The sequence below is a fragment of the Neovison vison genome, chromosome 1, assembly GCF_020171115.1.
Source record: "Neovison vison isolate M4711 chromosome 1, ASM_NN_V1, whole genome shotgun sequence".
Classification (NCBI taxonomy): domain Eukaryota; kingdom Metazoa; phylum Chordata; class Mammalia; order Carnivora; family Mustelidae; genus Neogale; species Neogale vison.
In genome coordinates this window covers 121035031-121059297 of record NC_058091.1, presented here as the reverse complement: position 1 = coordinate 121059297, position 24267 = coordinate 121035031, and the positions used below count along the sequence as shown (strand labels likewise).

Here is a 24267-nt window from a genome sequence, read left to right as displayed (position 1 = left end):
GGTTCTAACAGGGTTCGAGATTCCTCATGGTGGCTCATCCTGGAGCTGCAGAATCCTGAGGTTATAGGCTCTGAAGTTAGTCCTGGAAGACCTGGCATCTTGCCCTTCTCTTCTGGGTATACACTGGGTATGAGAATAGTCAGTTCATGCATATGTTCAGGTATCAGAAGATAAATGTTGACTGTTTCAGCGTATATGGGATCGGCTGAATTTTGTTACTAGAAGTCAAGATTCTTTCAGTCAGGAAAATTACTTCATGGAATCTTTGCATTGTCTTGATATGAAATGAGATAAGGTCTGAATTACTTTGAAGAATTAAATGTTGTTTATTTTATGCAGTTTGTGTTGTGCAGATGAACCCAGAGGTTATAAGTGAGTCACCAGCTTTATTTTAGGAAATGTGCAGTCTGACTAGAGATGTTGTCTATTAAACATTTCTGAAGAAATGTATGGCTGATGGACTTTAAGAGGAGTGGAGAGTAATATTCTTTTATATATCTTTCCTGTTCAGTATGGGTGAGACCTAGTTATATTCTTCTTCTTCTTCTTCTTCTTCTTTTAAAGAGAGTGTGAGTCAGAAGAGGAGCAGAGGGAGGGGGAGGAGCAGAGGGAGAAGGAGAAGCAGGTCTGCCACTGATCAGGAAGTCCCATGTGGGTCTCAATCACAGGACCCGGGGATCATGACCTAAGCTGGAGGCAGACGCCCAACCAACTGAGCCACTCACGCACCCCGAGACCTACTTATCTTAATGAACCTTAATAAATGTCTGTTATTTCTGAAATACTAGTGCTGCATTAATTCAGGGATAGGAAGATAAGAATTTGGGTTCCCTTGTGAGTCAACAGCAGTTGGATAGAACAGAACTGCTACAAGAATAAAGAGGTAAATGAAGATGAGTGTTTTCAGAGCCTGGATGAATTGTAGAAAGCTTTAACCATGAGCACAGTTTCAGGATTTATGTATGGCTTCCAGTACATCTAGTCAATTGTAAAGGTGGATGGAACCCACAGGAAACACAAGGAAGCCAGACTCTTGAGGACTCAGACCTTCAGGAATGAATGTGTGTCCACTTCCAAGGTACAGAACTCTGTCCTGCTGTGGTTCTAGGAGAGATGAGAATACACAGAATTGGAAGTAGAAGAAGGAAGTTACAGAAGTTCCTGCCTGTAACCAAAAGTAGGAGAAGGACTGTGTTAGTTTTGTATATTTTTTCTTTCTTGTCATGTCATTTGTATTAATTATGTATTTTTGTTCTTCCTTCTTCTTACCAATGTGATTTTACACAAGTTGTCCATGGTAGTATTTCAAATGTAATCTCTAGGTAACAGAATAGTCAAATGATTGTGGCTGGACTTAAGAAACTAAATATAACTATTAATTCAATGCTTGGGACTGCCTGTCTTTTCCATTTTGGAAAGACTTTTCATTTGTAGGCTTTTGCAAAGCTTTTCATTTGTAGGTGTAGCCACATAGATGGGTGTACACTCTATGTGCCCTTCTTGTTGACACTGGATGTCATAAACGTTTCATTTTTGACATGTGGCACATTTGGCACAGCCTTTGTCAGTCAGTGCACTGTTAGGTTTGACTAGCAAACCCCGAGATGGCAAATGAAAAGATTACTCCAGACACCTTTGTAGGAGAAAGGAGAGACATGGTGATTAGTGTTAGGGTCAATTTAATGTTAAAGCCTGTTTAAATATTAGGGCCTGCTTAGCCAGAGCAACTCCATATTGCCTAGGTAGCCATATTGTTGTTGACATCCATGGACTTCATTCTGGGAATAAATACCCCAGTAGTTCCTGGTGTGGTTCCGGGTATTGATTCTGGGAGTAAACGCCTTAACAATAGAAGCTACATACCTTGGGTCTGCAGGTATGCCCTATAAAACCAACCTGTGAGATCAGGAGGGGGTCTCTTCTGAGGCAGCCCTGGCCAGTCAGTCTGACTTCTAATGCTTGGCATAGAATAAAGCTTCACATAACTTTCACTTTGTCTCAGTCTCATTCCCCTGGCCAGTCAGTCTAACTTCTAATGCTTGGCATAGAATAAGGCTTTGCATAACTTTCACTTTGTCTCAGTCTCTTTCCTTTGATAATGGACCCCAACAATAAGAAGCTCCAGTGGTAAAAGGCCTCATGCCAAGCTTTGTCCCCACTTTCATTGGGTTCATATCAATACACCAAACACAAGCACAAAGCAAGGAGGAAAGTGTAGCCTTAATGGTCAGGACAGTAATAAGTGGGGCCATGTGTGGTAAAGGCAAGGAGGCTAGGAGTTTATGAATGACATGAGCACCATATGTGCCTGTTTCTCCTTGAAATTTAAACATTTACTCCCTACATGAGAACCTTGAGCTACAGTAAGAATCTGGACACTTTCAGTCAAGAATCTTCAAAGGAGGCCAGTGTTCTGGATATTCCTCCTTTGTTTTTCAGTTGGTTTCATCCACAGAGCTGTATACAAGTCAGATTTTGGCTGTCTCAGCACTATGAATTCCTAGAGGGCACCAGAGGGAATACAGCAAGACATAACTGGGGAAAAAACTTTCTTCTTTTGCTATGCTTTCAAAGAGACTTCATTTATTTACTTGTCAGAGAGAGAGTGAGCAAACATAAGCAGAGGGTAGTGGCAGACAGAGGAAAAAGGTGGTTGAGTCTGACACTTTTCTAGCCCGGTGCCACATATATGTTTGGGGTAGGAAGAACAAAAGAACGGGGAAGTTGGTGCAGTTGTTGCATCCACCCAGTGGCTGACTTGGTTAGGTCAGAGTTGTCTTCCTGTTTCTAGTGGACTGAAGTGTTTTCCAAATTGGACAGAGAAGCCAACATGCTACTGAGGTGACTTCTCTGCACATGAGCTCAGGCAAAGTTTCCTGAGTATTTGCTGAGTGCTGGATACGTGACCAGGGCACACAGTGCCTCCCTTTGTGGATGCCACGGACATTCCACAGAAGATCACAAGTCAGGGCTGTGGAGAAGGACAGGGCATAACTAAACCCCAACAAGCATGTGTATGGGACTCAGGTGGGGATAAGCAGGTTGGCAAAGGCCCCTCTGAGGGAGTTCACTTTAGGGGAGACTGGAATGGTGACCAGTTTGGGGGATGACAGAGAACAGGGACGTCCAGGGGCTTGTAAGAAGGCCTGAGGCTAGGGAAGCTCCATAAACTGGAAGAACGCTGCCCGGCCAGGAGGAAGCACTGGGAGCAGTGGAATGAGGTCAGAGAGTAAGTTAGAACCCAGGAGCCACAGACAAGGGGTTTAGCAGGGGGATCCCTGGAAGGAGTGAAGCAGAGATGATATAAGATGATTTGAGAGATTATAACATTGGATGGAAAATGAACTTGAGAGGGCAAGGCTGGAGGTGGGAAGGGGACACCCATGGGGAAGCAGGGACACCGTGTCTGGGTGAGGGGGAAGTGAGATGGGTGTGGAGCTAGAAGGTAGCCATGGATATGGATCAGAGAAAAGTCTTGAACTTTCTGGTGCACTGGCAGCAGACTGGGTGGGAAAGTGGCATGTGTGGTAGAATGACACTCCAGTTTCTGGTAGGCATAACTGGGTGACCCCAGGTGTCCTTTATGAGATGGGAAACTGAAGGAAGGGAGGGGCTGGAATGGAAACCCTAGTGCTTCATGTTGTTCCTTCAGAGACCACGGAATCCACCTTTCCTCCTGCATACTATGGCCTGGCAGTGAGAGGCTGAATGGTCCTGCCAGGACTTGTGTGATAGTACAGTATTAAGAAGCCACAGGGTGCTGTACATTCAGCTGGGGCAGGGCCAGTGTCCTGGAGTTGGTCCTGGAAGATTCTGTGATGCTCAGGCTTAACCCCTCCTTTGCCACACTGTGAGGAGCACCTGGGTTATCTACTGGTGAAGAAAAGCAAAGTAGCTGCACTGGGGGCTTTACAAAGGTTCCTGCCACATAGCATTCACCAGCTGACAGGATTCACCAACCAAGAGAATAGTTTTGGTAGTGAACAGAAAGTACAAGTAGCCCCAAGTATAGGGCTTTTTTAATCTTGGCTGTGCCACACACACTCCTTACTTCTGGTCTAGAAGCTAGTGAACCTGGAGATTGGAAGTTGTTCAACAGAAGACTACAGAGTCTGTGTCTCTGTGTCCCCCTGCAGAGTGGGTGTGTGTATCTGTACCTGCCCTGTTTTTGTGGCTCTTATCATGCTGTTTCCTTCCTGATAACTAGGGTGCGCCGTCCAGTGGGCAGGGCAGAGTCTGCTATGCCGCTTCCAGTTGGAGAACGGGAGAAGAATTAAGCACAAACACTTCAGCTGCAAGAGATTGGGAGCAGGGGACAACAGTCGAAAGACTGCTACCCGAGTAACTCCATAGTCTCGCTTTCATTAGATAGAAACAGTAACCAACAGAAGAGTCAATGAAGGTCAAACATTAGTCATATGTCTTGTAGATAAACAAGAAGGAGGGCAGAATATGTCTGTACAAGTTGTATAAAGTTTACTACTGAACAGGCACATTCAAAGGACGTATCCAAGTAGCCACAGGTGCTCTCTGGGGGGAAAGGGGCGATAACGGAAAAATGAAGCAGGCAGCGTTCTGCCCTGAGCGGGCCAGGCATCCCCAGCTGCTCAGCTTCAAGGCCATATATCGACCTCTCCCCCAGAGGCCTGTTGCAGTATCTGTTTTTCTTAAGGCTGTATCTAAATGTGCTTGGTAACTAGTGAAATTTCCTGGGGGTTATATTTTAAGTAATACATTGTTCTGAGGGGCAGTTGCACTGCTAGGGTTGCATTTTGTAAGTTTTCACTTTCCAAGGGTGGAAGGAGTCAGGGCAGGATTCTTCTGTCCAGGAGTGCTGAGTGCCCCAGGTCCCTGTTTCAGCTGAGACCTCTGCAACCTGTGCCAGGCTGTGCTTCTCCGCTTTCCTGGGAACCACCTGCCTCTCAGACAAGAGGAGCCTGTGGCACCTATGTTGGATCTGGAAGCAGGGTTTGGGGCTTGAGCAGTGAACCACATGTGCAGTCTCTGAGAGCAGATTTGGAGCTGGCTGAGGTCTCACAGTACTGAGTTAGAGACACTCCAGAAGCCCCAGGTTTTCAAGCAGGTGAGTGGGTTCTGAAGACACCTGCTGGACAAGAAGAGGTAAGTGGGGAACAGATGCTTAGGAGGAGGACGCTGAGATCCTGGTGGGGATAGAGGGTTGGTGTGAATAATAATGAGGCTCTGAGATGACCCAGGACAACTACAGTGGGGGCTGAACTTTATTCATTTACTTAAAGACGTTTGTGTAGTGTTCCTAGGAACAGGCACTGTTCTAATTGCACTGACTCTCCATATATAAATTCATAGGATATTTCTTACACCGTGGGATGAGATCTTATTACTCTCTCCATATTGCAGATAGGACCTGGGGCAGAGCAGGTCAAGAAATTTGCCTCAGATGATTCTCACAACAGGTGGCTTAGTATGGAGGAGATCTTAGCAGTCAGCCCCAGACTCTGTCTTTCCCAGGAACATTGGAGCCTCAGAGTCAATGGTTTGAACCCCTTCTTTCTGACCAGGCCTCATTTTATCCTGTGCTTCCCACTGCTTTGCTGGGATCCTTTATCCTGAGGCAGAAACTCCTCAAAGATAGAGAAGATGAGGATTAACCATTTTTGGGGAATTGTCTGGCTTCACCTATGAGCAAGTCCATGTCCTTGATCCTGAGCAGAAAAGGGCTGCAGGAGGCAGGAGCAGAAATCAGGGTGAATTCACCTATCAAAGGACCCCAGAACAACGTGCATGTGGTGGGAGCCACAGTGTCCTTGAGGAGGACGCAGTCTGTCATGCTTCTCATGGTCATAATTAGTGATCATAATTAGGGGGCAGCAGAAGAACAGCACAACAGAGCTGGTGTGCCCTTCATGTGGAGAGCCCTGAGTCTACAACTTGTGTCCCTGGACGTCTGTGGTGTCCTGTGTCCTGTGACTCATGCAGACATGAAGGAGGCCTCTGTGCTGAGGTGGGAAAGGTCTGGTACTGTGGGCGGAGCAGGCTGGGAAAGTTTCCAAAGGGCTGGGCGGGCTTTCCTGGCACCAAGGTTGTGGGGCCCCCACCTCATTAGCATACTGAGCAGTAGGAAAGGCTGTGCTCCTGCTGGGGACAGTTGCCAGCCCTGAGCCCTGCTGTCTGCTCTGAGGCCTAGAGCTGTGGGATAGCCCTGCTTCCTCTCTGGAGGTGTTGACTTGCCTTCTGCCCTGTGTCTCCCCAGCTCTGAGGAAATGGAGGATTGCTGCAGGGGCTCTTTGCTCGCCCATCTCCCCTCCCTGCTTCTCCTCTTCCAACTGCCTACTGGGGGCTCTGCAGGTGAGTGTATCCTCTCCCCCTCCCTGTGTCTCCCCGGGGTGGGTGAGAGCCCCTGGAGCTCTGCTGGTGTCTCCATCAGGACACATGGTTATTGGTGGAGTCCCTGGCTCTAGATAGATTCTGGAGATCCCCAAATGCTATTGGAAATTAAACACATAGAGGGGGGAGACAAGATGGCGGGGAAGTAGGAGGAGGTGCTGTTTCAACCTGTACCCTAAAGTGAGCTGATTACCTACCAAAGAACTCCAATCACCCATGAAATCAGCCTGAGATCAGAATTGTACACGTCTGGATCTCTACTGGGGCAGAATATGCCAGTGGGAAGGTAAAGCAAAGTGGGAAGGTCGGATTGATATCAAAAGATAAACAAAAGGAGGACGGAGCCATCAGAGGTGATTGATTGGAAAGTACTACCCCAATAGAAGAATGCCCTGCATCTGGGGACCAGCATTAACTTGGAGTCTGGTTAAAAGCACTCAAAAAGAGCAAAGGACTGTGGAGGGAAATTGTGGAAATCGGAGCAGTTAGGGACAGGGGCTTAAGCCCCGGGACCAAGGACAGCCACCCCTGGCGCTAAATCAGGTCTTGGTCCCTGAGCTGCCAGCACATGGAGGAACAGGTGGGGTCTGGCTCCCTGAGGGGCTGGGAGGCTTGCCAGATGGGAAAATGCGGCGCGTTGCTATCAGAGCCTGAGAGGTGTGTGCCCCACACACTCCCCTGAGAGAGGTGTGCTCAAGCCCAGCGCTCTCAGACCTGGAAAGACCAGACACTCCCAGCCTGGGCCAGCAGGAAAATCTCAGTGTGCGATTGCTGCTTGGAACCTCTCTGGCGGTCTGGAGCTGCCCAGACAGCCATCACTGCTGTGGTTTTGGGTACAAGCAGGAGACCCTGCATCTCCAGGGACCAGGACTCAGAACCTGCTCTGCCAGCAGCCCAGGGGAAATGTGAGGTGCTCTGGAGACCCAGAGGAGAACAGACTGAGGCTTCTCTCCGAGAGGGAGGTCCCGGTGCAGTTTGCTTTCCTCTAAACCTCCAAAAACCATCAAGAGCTATCAAGGTGAGAGAACAAATGAACAAACATAAAAAACCCCCAGAGAACAAAAGCCTGAAAAACCGATTTCCTCAGAGCCCACCCACTTGAGGGGGGCGGGAAGACTTAATTCAGGCAACATCAGTGACTGAAAACGGATTTGGCGGGCCCCTCCCCCCAGAAAACCAGCCAGGAAAGAAAAAAAAAAAAAAGGATGACAAGAGGATGACAACTACCACTATTTCATAAAACAACTTTTATTTTTAACTTGTTTCCACTCTTCTGGTTTATTTGTTTTATAATTTTTTAACCTATTTACTGTAACAGTGAGATGTCCAGTACATCAAATTCCATAATAACCATATAACCTGAACTTTTTTTCCTTCTTTTTTCTTTTTCTTTCTTTCTTTAAAAAAATTTTTTTTTATTTCTTTTCAGCATAACAGTGTTCATTGTTTTTTTCACCACACCCAGTGCTCCATGCAATCCGTGCCTCCCTAATACTCACCACCTGGTTCCTCCAATCTCCCACCCCCTGCCCCATCAAAACCCTCAGGTCGTTTTTCAGAGTCCATAGTCTCTCATGGTTCACCTCCCCTTCCAATTTCCCTCAACTCCCTTTTCCTCTCATCTCCCCTTGTCCTCCATGCTATTTGTTATGCTCCACAAATAAGTGAAACCATATGATAATTGACTCTTTCTGCTTGACTTATTTCACTCAGCATAATCTCTTCCAGTCCCATCCATGTTGCTACAAAAGTTGGGTATTCATCCTTTCTGATGGAGGTGTAATACTCCATAGTGTATGTGGACCACATCTTCCTTATGCATTCGTTCGTTGAAGGACATCTTGGTTCTTTCCACAGTTTGGCGACCATGGCCATTGCTGCTATAAACATTGGGGTACAGATGGCCCTTCTTTTCACGACATCTGTATCTTTGGGGTAAACACCCAGTAGTGCAATTGCAGGGTGATAGAGAAGCTCTATTTTTAATTTCTTGAGGAATCTCCACACTGTTCTCCAAAGTGGCTGCACCAACTTGCATTTCCATCAACAGTGTCAGAGGGTTCCCCTTTCACCACATCCTCTCCAATACATGTTGTTTCTTGTCTTGCTAATTCTGGCCATTCTAACTGGTGTAAGGTGATATCTCAATGTAGTTTTAATTTGAATCTCCCTGATGGCTAGTGATGATGAACATTTTTTCATGTGTCTGATAGCCATTTGTATGTCTTTATTGGAGAAGTGTCTGTTCATATCTTCTGCCCATTTTTTGATATGATTGTCTGTTTTGTGTGTGTTGAGTTTGAGGAGTTCTTTATAGATCCTGGACATCAGCCGTTTGTCTGTACTGTCATTTGCAAATATCTTCTCCCATTCCATGGGTTGCCTCTTCCTTTACTTGATTGTTTCCTTTGCTGTAAAGAAGCTTCTGATCTCGATGAAGTCCCAAAAGTTCATTTTTGCTTTTGTTTCCTTTGCCTTTGAAGACATATCTTGAAAGAAGTTGCTGTGGCTGATATCAAAGAGGTTACTGCCTATGTTCTCCTCTAGGATTCTGATGGATTCCTGTCTCACGTTGAGGTCTTTTATCCATTTCGAGTTTATCTTTGTGTAAAGTGTAAGAGAATGGTCATTCTTCTATATATAGCTGCCCAGTTTTCCCAGCACCATTTATTGAAGAGACTGTCTGTTTTCCACTGTATCATTTCCTGTTTTGTTGAAGATTAATTGACCATAGAGTTGAGGGTCCATATCTGGGCTCTCTACTCTGTTCCACTGGTCTATGTGTCTGTTTTTATGCCAGTACCATGCTGTCTTGGTGATCACAACTTTGTAGTAAAGCTTGAAATCAGGTAACATGATGCCCCTCCGTTTTATTTATTTATTTATTTTTCAACATTTCCTTAGCGATTCATGGTCTTTTCTGATTCCATACAAATTTATGGATTATTTGCTCCAGCTCTTTGAAGAATGCCGGTGGAATCTTGATCGGAATGGCATTAAAAGTATAGATTGCTCTAGGCAGTATAGACATCTTAACAAATTGTTAACCTGAACTTTTTGGTACATACACCCATGTTTTTCTTTAGCTTTTCTTTAAAAAAAAATTTTTTTTTTAAATTTTAGTTTAGTTGAGTCTAGTCCATTTTTTAAAAAAAATTTTCTTTTCTTATATTCATATAGAGTTAAACTTCAAGATAATCCCCTTTCCCCAATGAATGTTATCCCTGTAGGTAGTTTTTAATTCCCCTTTATCATAGGAATGTTGAGTCCTTTAACAAAGATATCAGGATACATCCAGGAAGAATCACAATAACCTTCTTTGCACACACTGAGAATTTTTTATCTATTCTCCCATCTTTTTCTTCCACCAGTGTTTCTGTATAATTGTGTTTGTCCTGATAGTATATAAACCTTATACTTGGGGTTCTTTTTCACGAGGTTCTTCCTTTTTTTGCTTTTATATATATATATATATATATATTTTTTTTTTTTTTTTCTCTTGGCATATACTTTTATCAGTCTTTTTCTTTCTCTGTTTTTGTTTGTATACTTCATAAATCTTACCTTGGGCCCATTTGGACTGAGCCTTCTCTTTTATCTTCCCTTTTTTCCCAATCTCTCTCTACCTCTCTCTTTTCCTTCTTTTTCATTTCTTTTTTCCATCATTTGGGTTGGGACTCCTGATTGCTCAGAAGCATTCCAGGGTTCACCTTGACAGCACCATGGTCAATACTTACAGCTGCATCTGTTCAGTTATCTCTCACCAAAATGACTAGGAGGAGGAATGCCCAACAGAAGAAAAATACAGATGATGGGCCTTCTGCAACAGAGCTAATGGCTATCAACATAGACAATATTTCAGAAAGAGAATTCAGGCTAACAATTATCCAGGCAATAGCTAGGTTGGAGTAAGCCATGGACTACCAAATGGAATTGATTAGGGCAGAACTGAAAGCCAAGAGGGATGATGTTCACAATGTTAGGACAGAACTGAAAGGAATCAGGGATGAGGTTCACAATGCTCTCAATGAGTTCCAATCTAAATTAAAGTCTCTAAAATGTATCTATCAATAATCACTCTCAATGTGAATGGCCTAAATGCACCCATAAAAAGACACCAGGTTGCAGACTGGATAAAACGACAGGACCCATCCATATGTTGTCTACAAGAGACCCATTTTGAACTTAAAGATACACTCAGACTGAAAGTGAAGGGATGGAGAAGCATCTTTCATGCCAATGGGCCTCAAAAGAAGGCTGGGGTAGTGATTCTCATATCAGACAAATTAGGTTTTAAACTAAAGACTGTAGTCAGAGATACAGAAGGACACTACATCATTCTTAAAGGGACTATCCATCAAGATGATCTAACAACTGTAAATATCTATGCCCCCAATATGGGAGCAGCCAATTACATAAAAAAAAAAAAACTGTTGAGATAAAGAGTCATATTGATATGAATACATTAATAGTAGGAGATCTTAACATGTCTCTCTGAGTAATAGATCATTGAAGCAGAAAATCAATAAAGAAACAAGAGCATTGAATGACACATTGGACCAGATGGACCTCATAGATATATACAGAATATTCCACCCTAAAACAACAAAATACTCATTCTTCTCAAGTGCACACGGAACCTTCTCCAGAATAGACCACATACTGGGTCACAAATCAGGACTTAACCGATACCAAAAGACTGACATTATTCCCTGCATATTCTCAGATCACACTGCTTTGAAACTGGAGCTAAATCACAAGGAAAAGTTTGGAAAGAACTCGAACACCTGGAAGCTAAAGACCACCTTGCTTAAGAATGCTTGGATCAACCAGGAGATCAAAGAAGAACTGAAACAATTCATGCAAACCAATGATAATGAAGACACTTTGGTCCAAAACCTATGGGATACAGCATAGGTGGTCCTAAGGGGGAAATACATCGCCATCCAACCTCCCTCAAAAAAATGGAAAAATCCAGAACACAGCAGCTGTCTCTACATCTTAAAGAACTGGAGAATCAACAACAAATCAACCAAACTACACACATAGTAAGGGAAATAATCAAGATTAGAGATGAGATTAATGAGGTAGAAACCAGAGATACAGTAGAAGGTATCAATGGAACTAGAAGCTGGTGTTTTGAAAGAATCAATAAGATTGATAAACCATTGGCCACACTAATCCAAAAGAAAAGAGAGAAAACCCAAATTCGTAAAATTATGAATGATAAGGGAGATTCACAACTAACACTAAGGAAGTAGAAACAATCATCAGAAGTCATTATCAACAGTTTTATGCCAATAAGCTAAGCAACCTAGATGAAATGGATGCATTCCTGGAAAACTATAAACTCCCAAAATTGAACCAGGAAGAAACTGACAACCTGAATAGACTGATATCTAGTAACGAGATAGAAGCAGTGATCAAAAACCTCCCAAAGAACAAGAGCCCAGGACCTGATGGATTCCCTGGGGAATTCTACCAAACTTTCAAAGAAGAAATAACACCTATTTTCCTGAAGCTGTTTCAAAAAATTGAAGCAGAAGGAAAACTTCCTGACTCTTTCTATGAAGCCAGCGTTACCCTGATACCCAAACCAGGCAAAGACCCTACCAAAAAGGAGAATTTCAGACCAATATCACTGATGAATATGGAAGCTAAGGTTCTCAACAAGATCCTAGCAAATAGGATCCAACCGCACATTAAAAATATTATCCACCATGACCAGGTTGGATTCATCCCTGGGCTACAAGGATGGTTCAACATTCGCAAATCAATCAATGTGATAGAAGAAATCAATAAGAGAAGAGAGAAGAACCACATGGTCCTCTCAATCGATGTAGACAAAACATTTGACAAAATCCAGCATCCATTCCTGATTAAAATGCTTCAAAGTATAGGGATAAAGGAAACATTCCTGAACTTCATCAAATCTATTTATGAAAGACCTACAGCAAATATCAGCCTCAACTTGGAAAAAGCTTGTGTCCTTCCCGTTGAGATCAGGAACACGACAAGGATGCCCACTCTCACCACTCTTGTTCCACATAGTGTTAGAAGTCCTAGCAACAGCAATCAGACAACAAAGAGAAATAAAAGGTATCCAAATTGGCAATGAAGAAGTCAAACTCTCTCTCTTCGCAGATGACATGATTCTTTATATGGAAAACCCAAAAGACTCCACCCACAAACTCCTAGAACTCAAACAGCAATTCAGTAACGTGGCAGGATACAAAGTCAATGTACAGAAATCAGTGGCTTTCTTATACACTACCAATGAAGATACAGAAAGGGAAATTAGAGAATTGATTCCATTTACTATAGCACCAAGAACCATAAGATACCTGGGAATAAAGCTTACCAAAGAGGTAAAGGATCTGTACTCAAAAAACTACAGAACACTCATGAAAGAAATTGAAGAAGACACAAAAAGATGGAAGACCATTCCATGCTCTCGGATCGGAAGAATAAACATTGTTAAGATGTCTATACTGCCTAGAGCAATCTATACTTTTAATGCCATTCTGATCAAAATTCCACCAGCATTCTTCAAAGAGCTGGAGCAAATAATCCTAAAATTTGTATGGAATCAGAAGAGACCCTGAATCGCTAAGGAAATGTTGAAAAACAAAAAATAAAACTGGCGGCATCATGTTCCTGATTTCAAGCTTACTGCAAAGCTGTGATGACCAAGACAGCATGGTACTGGCATAAAAACAGACACATAGACCAGTGGAACAGAGTAGAGAGCCCAGATATGGACCCTCAACTCTATGGTCAATTAATATTCAACAAAGCAGAAAAAATGATAGTCTCTTCAATAAATGGTGCTGGGAAAACTGGGTAGCTATACGTAGAAGAATTATGCTCGACCATTCTCTTACATCATACACAAAGATCAACTCAAAATGGATAAAAGATCTCAATGTGAGACAGGAATCCATCAGAATCCTAGAGGAGAACATAGGCAGTAACCTCTTCGATATCAGTCACAGCAACTTCTTTCAAGATATGTCTTCAAAGGCAAAGGAAACAAAAGTGAAAATGAACTTTTGGGACTTCATCAAGATCAAAAGCTTCTGTACAGCAAAGGAAACAGTCAAGAAAACAAAGAGGCAACCCATGGAATGGGAGAAGATATTTGCAAATGACAATACAGACAAACGGCTGGTGTCCAGGATCTATAAAGAACTCCTCAAACTCAACACACACAAAACAGAAAATCAAAAAATGGGCAGAAGATATGAACAGACACTTCTCCATCAAAAAATGGGCAGAAGATATGAACAGACACTTCTCCAATGAAGACATACAAATGGCTATCAGACACATGAAAAAATGTTCATCATCACTAGCCATCAGAGAGATTCAAATTAAAACCACATTGAGATATCACCTTACACCAGTTAGAATGGCCAAAATTAGCAAGACAGGAAACAACATGTGTTGGAGAGGATGTGGTGAAAGGGGAACCCTCTGACACTGTTGGTGGAAATGCAAGTTGGTGCAGCCACTTTGGAGAACAGTGTGGAGATTCCTCAAGGAATTAAAAATAGAGCTTCCCTATGACCCTCCAATTGCACTACTGGTATTTACCCCAAAGATACAGATGTAGTGAAAAGAAGGGCTATCTGTACCCCAATGTTTATAGCAGCAATGGCCATGGTCGCCAAACTGTGGAAAGAACCAAGATGTCCTTCAATGGACGAATGGGTAAGGACGATGTGGTCCATATACATTATGGAGTATTTATGCCTCTATCAGAAAAGATGAATACCCAACATTTGTAGCAACATGAATGGGCTGGAAGAGATTATGCTGAGTGAAATAAGTCAAGCAGAAAGAGTCAATTATCATATGGTTTCACTTACTTGTGGAGCATAACAAATAACATGGAGGACATGGGGAGATGGACAGGAGAGGGAGTTGAGGGAAATTGGAAGGGGAGGTGAACCATGAGAGACTATAGACCCTGAAAAATAAGTTGATGTTTTTTCAGGGGCTTGGGGGTGGGAGGTAGGGAGAACCAGGTGGTATGTATTGGGGAGAGCATGTATTGCATGGAGCACTGGGTGTGGTACAAAAACAATGAATACTGTTATGCTGAAATGAAATAAAAACAAACAAAAATAAATAAATAAAATTTTTTTAAAAATTAAAAAAAAAAAGACATTAAACACATAGAAGAATACCCAAACTGCAAAATACTGGCAGGGAAGTATAACAGTTCTCTAATGAGTTTCTGTCTTATAAAGTAAAAAATGTGAATTTCACTATGAAAAGTATGAAAATAATTCTCTTTATTTTTTGTTTCCTGATTTTATTGGCTTTTTGTTTCCTGGATTTACTGTTACTCGTATTTCACAAATATTTATAGTGTACTGTGTACATGTTAGGTGCTACTCTGTGCACAAAGCAGACAGTCTCTACCTTTACAAAGCTTACATTCTGGCAGGAACAGCGAGTTTGAAATACCACAATTGCATACAGTCTATGCCTGTTAGAGAAGTGGAAAGCATGGGACAAAGACATAGAGCAGCTGGGATAGTCAGGGCTACAGGATGGCAAGTGGCTGGCAGCAGTGCCCCATAAGGTGGTCACTGTATGCTGTTAGATGGCAACAAAGACATGGAGGAGGTGGGAGGAACCTGTCTGGATTCTATGGGAAGAGATTCTCCAGAGTGAGGAGCAGCCAGAAAAAGCTGTTGGTGTACCTGTGTGTTCAAAGACCAGAGGAGGTGAGTGTTGGCCAGAGAAGAGTGAATGATGGGGAAAGAAGCAGGAGTTGGGGATCAGAGAGCAGGGAGGGTCTTCCTTAATGGGCTCGGGATCACTTGGGCAACTGCAGAATCATTGAAGGGTTTTGGTAGAGAAGGGACATGGTTTTGCTTACAGGTTTATAGGTTCACAGACATTGACTGGAGGGAGCATGTCACACCGAGAATAGTAATTGTCATCCCCCAGGTGAGACAGATAGTGACTCAGCCAAATTTGAGTAGCCGAGGAGCCGAGAAGTCAGTGTTTGGTTGTCAGGTGGGGTTTGTCCTGCAGAAGTGTCCTCCTGTGACATATCTACCAGGTCTCAGAAGACCAAGGCCTGCTAGGGGCTGGGGGCAATGGGATGAATCTTCTTTGAGCACAGGTCATGATTTGTATCCTGTGAGCAGTGAATGAAGGCACGTTTCAATGGAAGTAACTGTGAGGTCTAGTTTCTAGCCCACATATAATTCAGTAGAAGAAAAAGACACGGGCAAAAACAATAACTTTAGGTGTGGGTGTAGGGAAGTTCCAGGTGTGATGCAATGAATAGGATGTTACCACCCGGCCACAGTAGTGCTCTTTGGTGAGTTTTCAGTCTTGTCCTTAGAGGAGGCAGTTTAGAGCTGTGGTTCTCAGAGTGTGGTCCTTGGAACATCAGTATAAGTTTCTTACCACCTCCTTAGAAATGCACATTCTTGGACCCACTCCAGACGTACTGAACCAGGAGGCCTTGGGGTAGAGCCCAATAGTCTGTGTTTCAGAGGGCTTCCTGGTGATTGTGATGCCTGTGGAAGGTTGGACCTATAAAGTTAGAGAGCCCTTCATGGAAGGGCCTGGAGTCAGAAGCACAAGCTTCTGAGGAGTCTCTTTGACACCATTTGTGTGTTTCAAAGTTGTAGGATAAAATTGTCCCATTAGGAGTTGTCACAGCTGAATCCCTCAGTCAGGGCCTCCCTCCTGACAGCGTGTTTCCTTCCCTGTCCTGCATCTCTCCAGCTTTCTCACTCCTATGTCTGTGTCCACAGAGCAGTTTATGGTGCTTGGCCCTTCCGAACCCATTGTGGCAGTGCTGGGTGCGGACATCACGCTGCCATGTCATGTGTCCCCGGCCAGGGATGTGGAGAATATGGAGCTGCGGTGGTTCCGCTCCAAGTTTTCAGAAGCAGTGTTCATCTATCAAAACCAGCGGGAGCAGAGAGAAGAGCAGTTGGCTCAGTACAGAGGGCGAACCTCACTGGTTAAGGATTTCCTCACCCAGGGGGAGGCTGCTGTGCGCATCCACAATGTCCAGACTTTCGACAATGGGCTGTATACCTGCTTCTTCAGAATGGGAATCTTCTATGAAGAGGCCAGTTTGGAACTGATGGTGGCAGGTGGGTGCTGATCGATATTTAGAGACCTGCAGTATTGGAATTTGGAGCCACCTCAGGGTCTAAGTTAATAGCCCTCAATTTATAAAGAGGGAAAAATGGGTCTTTCACTCTTCATTTATTCAGTTAAATATATAGAACTCCTGGTACATGATAGCTATTGTTCTCTGCATCTGGATATCTCAGGGTTACAAATAAAGTTCCCTGCCCTGTAGAGTTTATATTATACAGACAATAAATAGCCAAATAGATAGGTTATAGACAATGTTAGATGGTGATGAGTAGAGATTTAGCCAAATAAATACTTTAGGTGTGAGAGTTCTAAGCAGAAGAACAACGCACATGAGACACCTGAGGGAGGAGTGTGGCTGGTGAGTCTGGCCAGAGAGAGAAGCCACATGATTGGTGTGGAGGTGAATAGGAAGGTGGTGAGAAGTGACTATTTGGAATATAGAGTTGTTCCTGGTCCAGGTTCACAGAGACGGGATTTATCAGGAGAAGCCCATGAGTAATGCACACTTAAGCAGATATTTGAGTGAAGCGGACAGTGTTCTGAAATGGTCTTCTGGTTGATGGATCTGTGTGGGGCATACACAGCGTGGTGATTGTGGGTCTGAGCAGTCAACCCAATTATCCTTGGAATGGAGTGTGTACTCCCTGAAGGGTGCAGATGGTGTTAATGGGAAGGAAGTGGATAGGAATTTTGTTTGCATGGTAGTGGGGGTGGTAATACCAGACCATCAAAGGCTTCATGTGCTCTTAGGCCATTTAGATGCAGGGCTGAGGGAATGTTTAACAGAGCAGTGGAGCGAGGTGTGTGAGGGCAGATTTGCTTTGGCAGCTGTAAAGGACGGTGTATGGATAGTGAGCAAGACTGGAGGCCTGGATGTAGTAATGGAGTGGAGAGGATGGCCTCCTGCATTCATGTAGGGGCAGTGTGGTGGGAAGGGAGCACTCCAGCATCAGAGAGTTTTGGAAAGTAGACCCAGCTGAGTGAGGAGATTTGGAGAGAAGGACAATTTGGAGGCATGGAGAGAAGGGACTTCAGGTACTCACAGGGTTGTTTTTTTTTTAATTGATTGTTTAGTGGTAGAAGTATTGATTTTATGTGTAAGCTGCAGATTGCTGCTATAATGCTGTATAACACAGACATAGAAATCTCAGTGGCTTATAACAACATGCATGTATTTAATCTGGCATTCAGGGAGTTCAGTTCATCTGGGCTGTGTTTGGCTAATCTTAACATATCTTACTCATAAATCTTCAGTCTTGTATGGGAAATATAATTAAAACTATAATCTTCCAACTCAAAATCTTGTCCCTAAGACAGTAGGAAGAAAGCTTCTTTTTATTATTAAATTAGCATTAACTACAATGTGCTGTGAATCACAGAAATTCTATCAAGAAATGCAAGGACAGAAGAAATTTCATCTCTTCCATATGCAGACAGAACTCATCCCATACATGTTCTCAGGATCAACAGTTATGAGCCCTCATGTAGGTGGACCTGCCAGCACTATTTGTCCTAGATGGTGTACCTTATATTTGCTTGGAAATTGGGTGAGCATATAAGTTAGCTAATTGGCTTTATTCCGGCAAAAACCAAATTCTCCTCCCTTAAAAATAATTTTAAAAAATAATTCTATTGTAGTTAACATAGAGTGTTATATTCATTTCAGGTGTACAATATAGTGATTCAACATTTTCATATATACTCAGTGGAAATTTCAATAGAAACTCTGCAGGCCAGAATGGAGTGGTGTGATATATTCAATGTGCTAAAAGGAAAAAAAAAATTATATATATAGCCAAGAATTCAGTAAGGGAATCATTCAGAATAGAAGGAGAGATGAAGAGTTTCCCAGACAAATAAAAGTTTCAGTAGTGTATATATATATATATTTTTACAGTTCTCCCATCATGATGACAGGTAGTGATTTTACATGTGAATTGTGGTGTCCACAGAGGTTAGGCTCCTACCCTGGAAGAGAAGGGGAAAAGAGGGCTGCTGTCTTCCTTGGTGTGAGCAGTTCAAAGTGAGGGCTCCCAGGTCCTTGAGAAACACATTCTTGGATCACAGAGCTGGCAAAAGGCCTTGTTGTTGTTGTTGTTTTTTAAGTACTTATATACATTTCAAAGAGAAGAAAAAACACCCAAAACACCTCAAGTAAATGCTACAGGAAAAGGATGGGATGGGGCTCTCTTTCCCTATTTTCAACAGGGACAATAAGCTCCTTACTTTAAATATATTTTGTCCTGCCAGTGAACCTCGGCTGGGTTTGTTCAGCTGGTGTTGTCCAGGTGGCTATTGGTTGATCTGGGAACCCTTCAGCTGGAAAGGCTACACAAGCCTGAAGATGTCTGTCTTGTGGCAGAGGACAGGGCAATGGCACAAGCAGTTTCCAACCTCTGCTAGAGTCACATTCCCTGAACTCTCAGGGGCTGAGTCAAGTCACAGGATGGAGCCCAGAAGCAGAGTGTGAAGGCATTAACAGTAGGTGGCAGAGGGCTGGCTGGATGTAAAGAAGAATGAAAGATTGCGGGTATTTTCAACATTATCCTATCACAGATGGGGCCAAAATGAATTAGTTCAGGATTTGAGTCTGAAGCATCTGTGAGGAATCCTGGCACAGCTAAACCAGAGATGTGGATATTAGGGAGCGAGCTCAGGAGGTATGTAGGTTGGTGGAAGTGATGACCGAGTGGCAGTGGGTGTGCCCGCAGATGCCCTGCAGAGTATGCGAGTTGAGAAGAGCAGAGAAGGATGGATCCTGGAACCAAATTGCGCCTTCTATCCCTCTTGGTGATGGAATTTCCACCCTCATGGTTGGGGAGAAGAGCCTGCTCTCTGGGTCTGCCACAAGTCCTCATTTCCTTCCTTCTGTTTCATGGCAGACCCCCTTACATTAATCCTTGTAGGGACCACTTCCCCTAAAGAGCCCCCCAAATGCAGTGCTGTGCATAGAGTTGTGTACAAGAAGGTTCTGCTGGAATCCCTGGGCTCTGGGTGGCCTCCCTGTGCTCTCTAGCTTCTCTCTTCAGGTGTTGGCTCTGCCCCTCAAGTGCACATCACAGGTCCAGAGGAGGACGGGGTCCGAGTTGTGTGCATGGCCTCGGGGTGGTTCCCAAAGCCCCAAGTGCAGTGGAGAGCTCTCAGTGGAGAGAAGTTCCTGACGTTCTCTGTGACTGAAGCCCAAGATGATGAAGGGCTGTTCACCATAGAGGCCACTCTTGTGGTGAGGGACAGCTCTTCAGGGAATGTGACCTGCTTAGTCCTTAACCCCATTCTAGGCCAGGAGAAGGCAATGGCCTTTTTCATCCCAGGTCAGTACTACTTCTCACTCCTAGAAGGGTGGGATTATCTGGTTGGGGGTACCTGTGTGTGCTGGGCGGAGCCATTCTGAGCAGTACCCTGATGGGGTGTCTGGCTGGGCACAGAACCCTTCTTCCCTCGGAGTTCTCCCTGGAAGCTGGCTTTCATGGTGACCCTGACTGTGCTGATGCTCCTACTGCTTGGGGCTGTCTTCTACATCATGGGAGAACAGACTGCAAAGCACCAGGAGATGCAGGAATTGGAGAAACTGCACAGAGAAAAGGAGGAGGACCAGCGGATAAAGGAGGAGGCACTGAAGGCCAGAGGTAAGGCAGGACAGGGCCAAGGCAGACAATGTGGAAGCTGGTGCAGAGGAGAATTGGGCAGTAGGCCCTTGGCCAGGATCAGGGGACTGAGGAGGACCAGAGAGGACAGGTGGGGCTGTGGAGGCTCAAGGGGTCTGGAGTTAGATCTTCATGGACACATATAGACATATAGATGCTCTTGTGGGTTTTCCAGGTGCAGTCTTTGCTGCTCTTAGTGATGGGAGTTTATGTGTATTTTTCACTTTTTTTTTTTTTTTTTCAGATGAACTCCAGGCCAATCTTGGTACATTGTTTCCTTTTCCCAGTAGTTTCTGTGTCACATTTGTAGGAGACATTCTGGTCCTCAGCTCACTTGTTTCCTGTGTTGCCTTTCAGACTGGAGGAAATCTGTTTACCTGGCTGGTGAGTGACTGTCTGGATATCTTTGGGACTCTTGCCCCCTTATCCATAGTGTACCCTCTCTGTTTCATGCAGAGACGTGAGGACCCATCCCTGGTGCAGAAGTGGAAACTGGTGGGAGGCAGAACTTGCTCCATGGGCTTTCCCCATCTGGGCTATTGTTTCGCACATGGTGCTTTGAAACCTGGAATGATGGTGGTCACTAGAGTCTGTCGTGCTCCTTTGTAGCTTTTCAGCCTTCAATGCAACTAGTTCTCAATTATCCTGAATACTCTGGAATATTTTAGAGAAACTATATAAATATATGTGGTCATTAAATGTAGGCGTGTGTTCTCTCCACATAACACCATCGTGGGAGTCTTTTCTCTGCAGTTCCTGGAGGTACTGATCACAAAGTGTTGAGTAGAGGACTAGAAAGAGCTTTGGTGGGAATGTCGTGGGATAAGTTGTCAGTGGTCCAGTGATGAGTTTTCTGAGAACGTTTGGCCACTTTTACCCTAGAGCTCACCTAACATCCTGGTCCATATTTCATCTCCCCTTTTGTGTTATTTCCCATATCTATCTTTTCTGGAAATCATTTGATGTAATAATAACTTCTTACATTCCCGGAATAATGTATACTTTATTCCATAAAACATTTTCTTACATTGTATGATTTTTGACCTTTAAATTAAATTGAAAGCAGATGGAATAAAAATTTTGACTTTTTTTTTTAATTGAAAATTTCTTTATTTTGGGATGCAATTGATATTGGTATTCATTTCAGAAAAATTCTGTAGATGAAATTTGTTAGTATTATGTATTTTCTTTTGGTAATCAAGAATGGTTGGACATAGTGCATTGTCCTTTAAAGGAATACAATTTTTTTATTGAAAATTTATTGAAATACATATTTTGACTTATTGCTGAATACCCCTGCACCCCTTAAAAAAAGAGAGGAGTAGGGAATTTGGGTAAATTGGAAGGGGAGGTGAACCATGAGAGACTATGGACTCTGAAAAACAATCTGAGGGGTTTGAAGTGGCTGGGGGGGTGGGAGGTTGGGGTACCAGGTGGTGGGTATTATAGAGGGCACGGCTTGCATGGAGCACTGGGTGTGGTGAAAAAATAATGAATAATGTTTTTCTGAAAATAAATGAATTGGAAAAAAAAAAGAAGACCCACTCAAAGGGAGGAAAAATTGAATGGGAAGCAATTGGAGAGGGAGACAAACCATAAGAGACTCTTAACTATGGGAAAGACACTGTGGGTTGTTGGAAGATGGGTGGCAGGGGGATGGGGTAGCTGGGTAATGGGCATTAAGGAGGGCACATGATATGATATGCAACCAATGAATTACTCAACTCTACCTCTGAAACAAATGATGTTCTGTATGTTGGCTGGTTGAATTTAAGTTAAAAAAATTTTTTAAATAAAAAAAAAAGGAAGAAACAGATTTAGATGTTGACTGTATTTAGCTGAGTATCTCTCACACTGCTACCAATTTTTTTAAACATGAAAATTCTTTAAAGATTAAAATTCTTCTCCACTGGCCCCAGGAGATCTACCTGACTCTTACAGGTTCAGTGTTTCCACAGAAGTTATGTCTCTTCTATTGTTCAGAAAATCAAATGCATATAGGTAACTGGCCTTGCAATGCTTGTGGGCATAAAATTGAATGAATAACTTAAGAGTTTTATCACCTTAGAGATACTTTTTTTAAATTTATTTTTTATTTATTTTCAGCATAACAGTATTCATTATTTTTGCCCCACACCCAGTGATCCATGCAATCCATGCCCTCTATAATACCCATCACCTGGTACCCTGACCTCCCATCCCCCATCCCTTCAAACCCCTCAGATTGTTTTTCAGAGTCCATAGTCTCTCATGGTTCACCTCCCCTTACAATTTCCCCAAACTCCCTTCTCCTCTCTAATTCCCCATGTCCTCCATTCTATTTGTTATGTTCCATAAATAAGTGAAACCATATGATAATTGACTCTTTCTGCTTGACTTATTTCACTCAGCATAATCTCTTCCAGTCCTGTCCATGTTGCTACAAAAGTTGGGTATTCGTCCTTTCTGATGGAGGCATAATACTCCATAGTGTATATGGACCACATCTTCTTTATCTATTCGTCCGTTGAAGGGCATCTTGGTTCTTTCCAGTTTGGCGACCGTGGCCATTGCTGCTATAAACATTGGGGTACAGATGGCCCTTCTTTTCACTACATCTGTATCTTTGGGGTAAATACCCTGTAGTGTAATGGCAGGGTCATAGGGAAGTTCTATTTTTAATTTCTTGAGGAATCTCCACACTGTTCTCCAAAGAGGCTGCACCAACTTGCATTCCCACCAACAGTGTCAGAGGGTTCCCCTTTCTCCACATCCTCTCCAACACATGTTGTTTCCTGTCTTGCTAATTTTGGCCATTCTAACTGGTGTAAGGTGATATCTCAATGTGGTTTTAATTTGAATTTCCCTGAGGGCTAGTGATGATAAACATTTTTTCATGTGCTGATAGCCATTTGTATGTCTTCATTGAAGAAGTGTCTGTCCATATCTTCTGCCCATTTTTTGATATGATTGTCTGTTTTGTGTGTGTTGAGTATGAGCAGTTCTTTATAGGTCCTGGATATCAACCTTTTGTCTGTACTGTCATTTGCAAATATCTTCTCCCATTCCGTGGGTTGCCTCTTTGTTTTCTTGACTGTTTCCTTTGCTGTGCAGAAGCTTTTGATTTTGATGAAGTCACAAAAGTTCATTTTTGTATTTGTTTCCTTTGCTTTTGGAGACATATCTTGAAAGAAGTTGCTGTGGCTGATATTGAAGAGGTTACTGCCTATGATCTCCTTTAGGATTCCAATGGATTCCTGTCTCACGTTGAGGTCTTTTATCCATTTTGAGTTTATCTTTGTGTACGATGTAAGAGAATGGGAGAGTTTCATTCTTCGACATATAGCTGCTCAGTTTTCCCAGCACAATTTATGAAGAGATTGCCTTTTATCCACTGAATATTTTTTTCCTGTTTTGTAGAACATTATTTGCCCATAGAGTTGAGGGTCCATATCTGGGCTCTCTACTCTGTTCCAATGGTCTATATATCTGTTTTTATGCAAGTACCATGATGTCTTCGTGATCACAGCTTTGTAGTAAAGCTTGAAATCAGGTAACGTGATGCCCCCGTTTTATTTATTTATTTATTTTTAACATTTCCTTAGCGATTCATGGTCTTTTCTGATTCCCTCCAAATTTATGGATTATTTGCTCCAGCTCTTTGAAAAATACCGGTGGAATTTTTATTGGAATGGCATTAAAAGTATAGATTGCTCTAGGCAGTATAGACATTTTAACAATGTTTATTCTTTCGATCCAAGAGCATGGAATGGTCTTCCATTTTTTTGTGTCTTCTTTAATTTCTTTCATGAGTGTTCTGTAGTTCCTCGAATACAGTCCCTTACCTCTTTGGTTAGGTTTATTCCCAGGTATCTTATGGTTCTTGGTGCTATAGTAAATGGAATCGATTCTCTAATTTCCCTTTTTGTATCTTCATTGTTAGTGTATAAGAAAGCCACTGATTTCTGTACATTGACTTTGTATCCTGCCACATTGCTGAATTGTTGTATGAGTTCTAGTAGTTTGTGGGTGGAGTCTTTTGGGTTTTCCATATAAAGAATCATGTCATCTGTGAAGAGAGAGAGTTTGACTTCTTCATTGCCAATTTGGATACCTTTTATTTCTCTTTGTTGTC

At 43.0% G+C, this 24267-nt stretch overlaps 1 protein-coding gene across 1 annotated transcript in view; it reads left to right on the top strand.

The window, feature by feature from the left end:
- Window positions 1-3451: 3451 nt before the first annotated feature.
- Window positions 3452-24267, top strand: part of LOC122905460 (butyrophilin-like protein 1) — a 38716-nt gene continuing 17900 nt past the window's right edge. The window contains 8 exon segments of the mRNA XM_044247058.1: window positions 3452-3527; window positions 4208-4341; window positions 14927-15104; window positions 16152-16499; window positions 19539-19820; window positions 19935-20135; window positions 20398-20418; window positions 20511-20537. Coding sequence (XP_044102993.1) covers window positions 3452-3527; window positions 4208-4341; window positions 14927-15104; window positions 16152-16499; window positions 19539-19820; window positions 19935-20135; window positions 20398-20418; window positions 20511-20537 — 1267 coding nt within the window.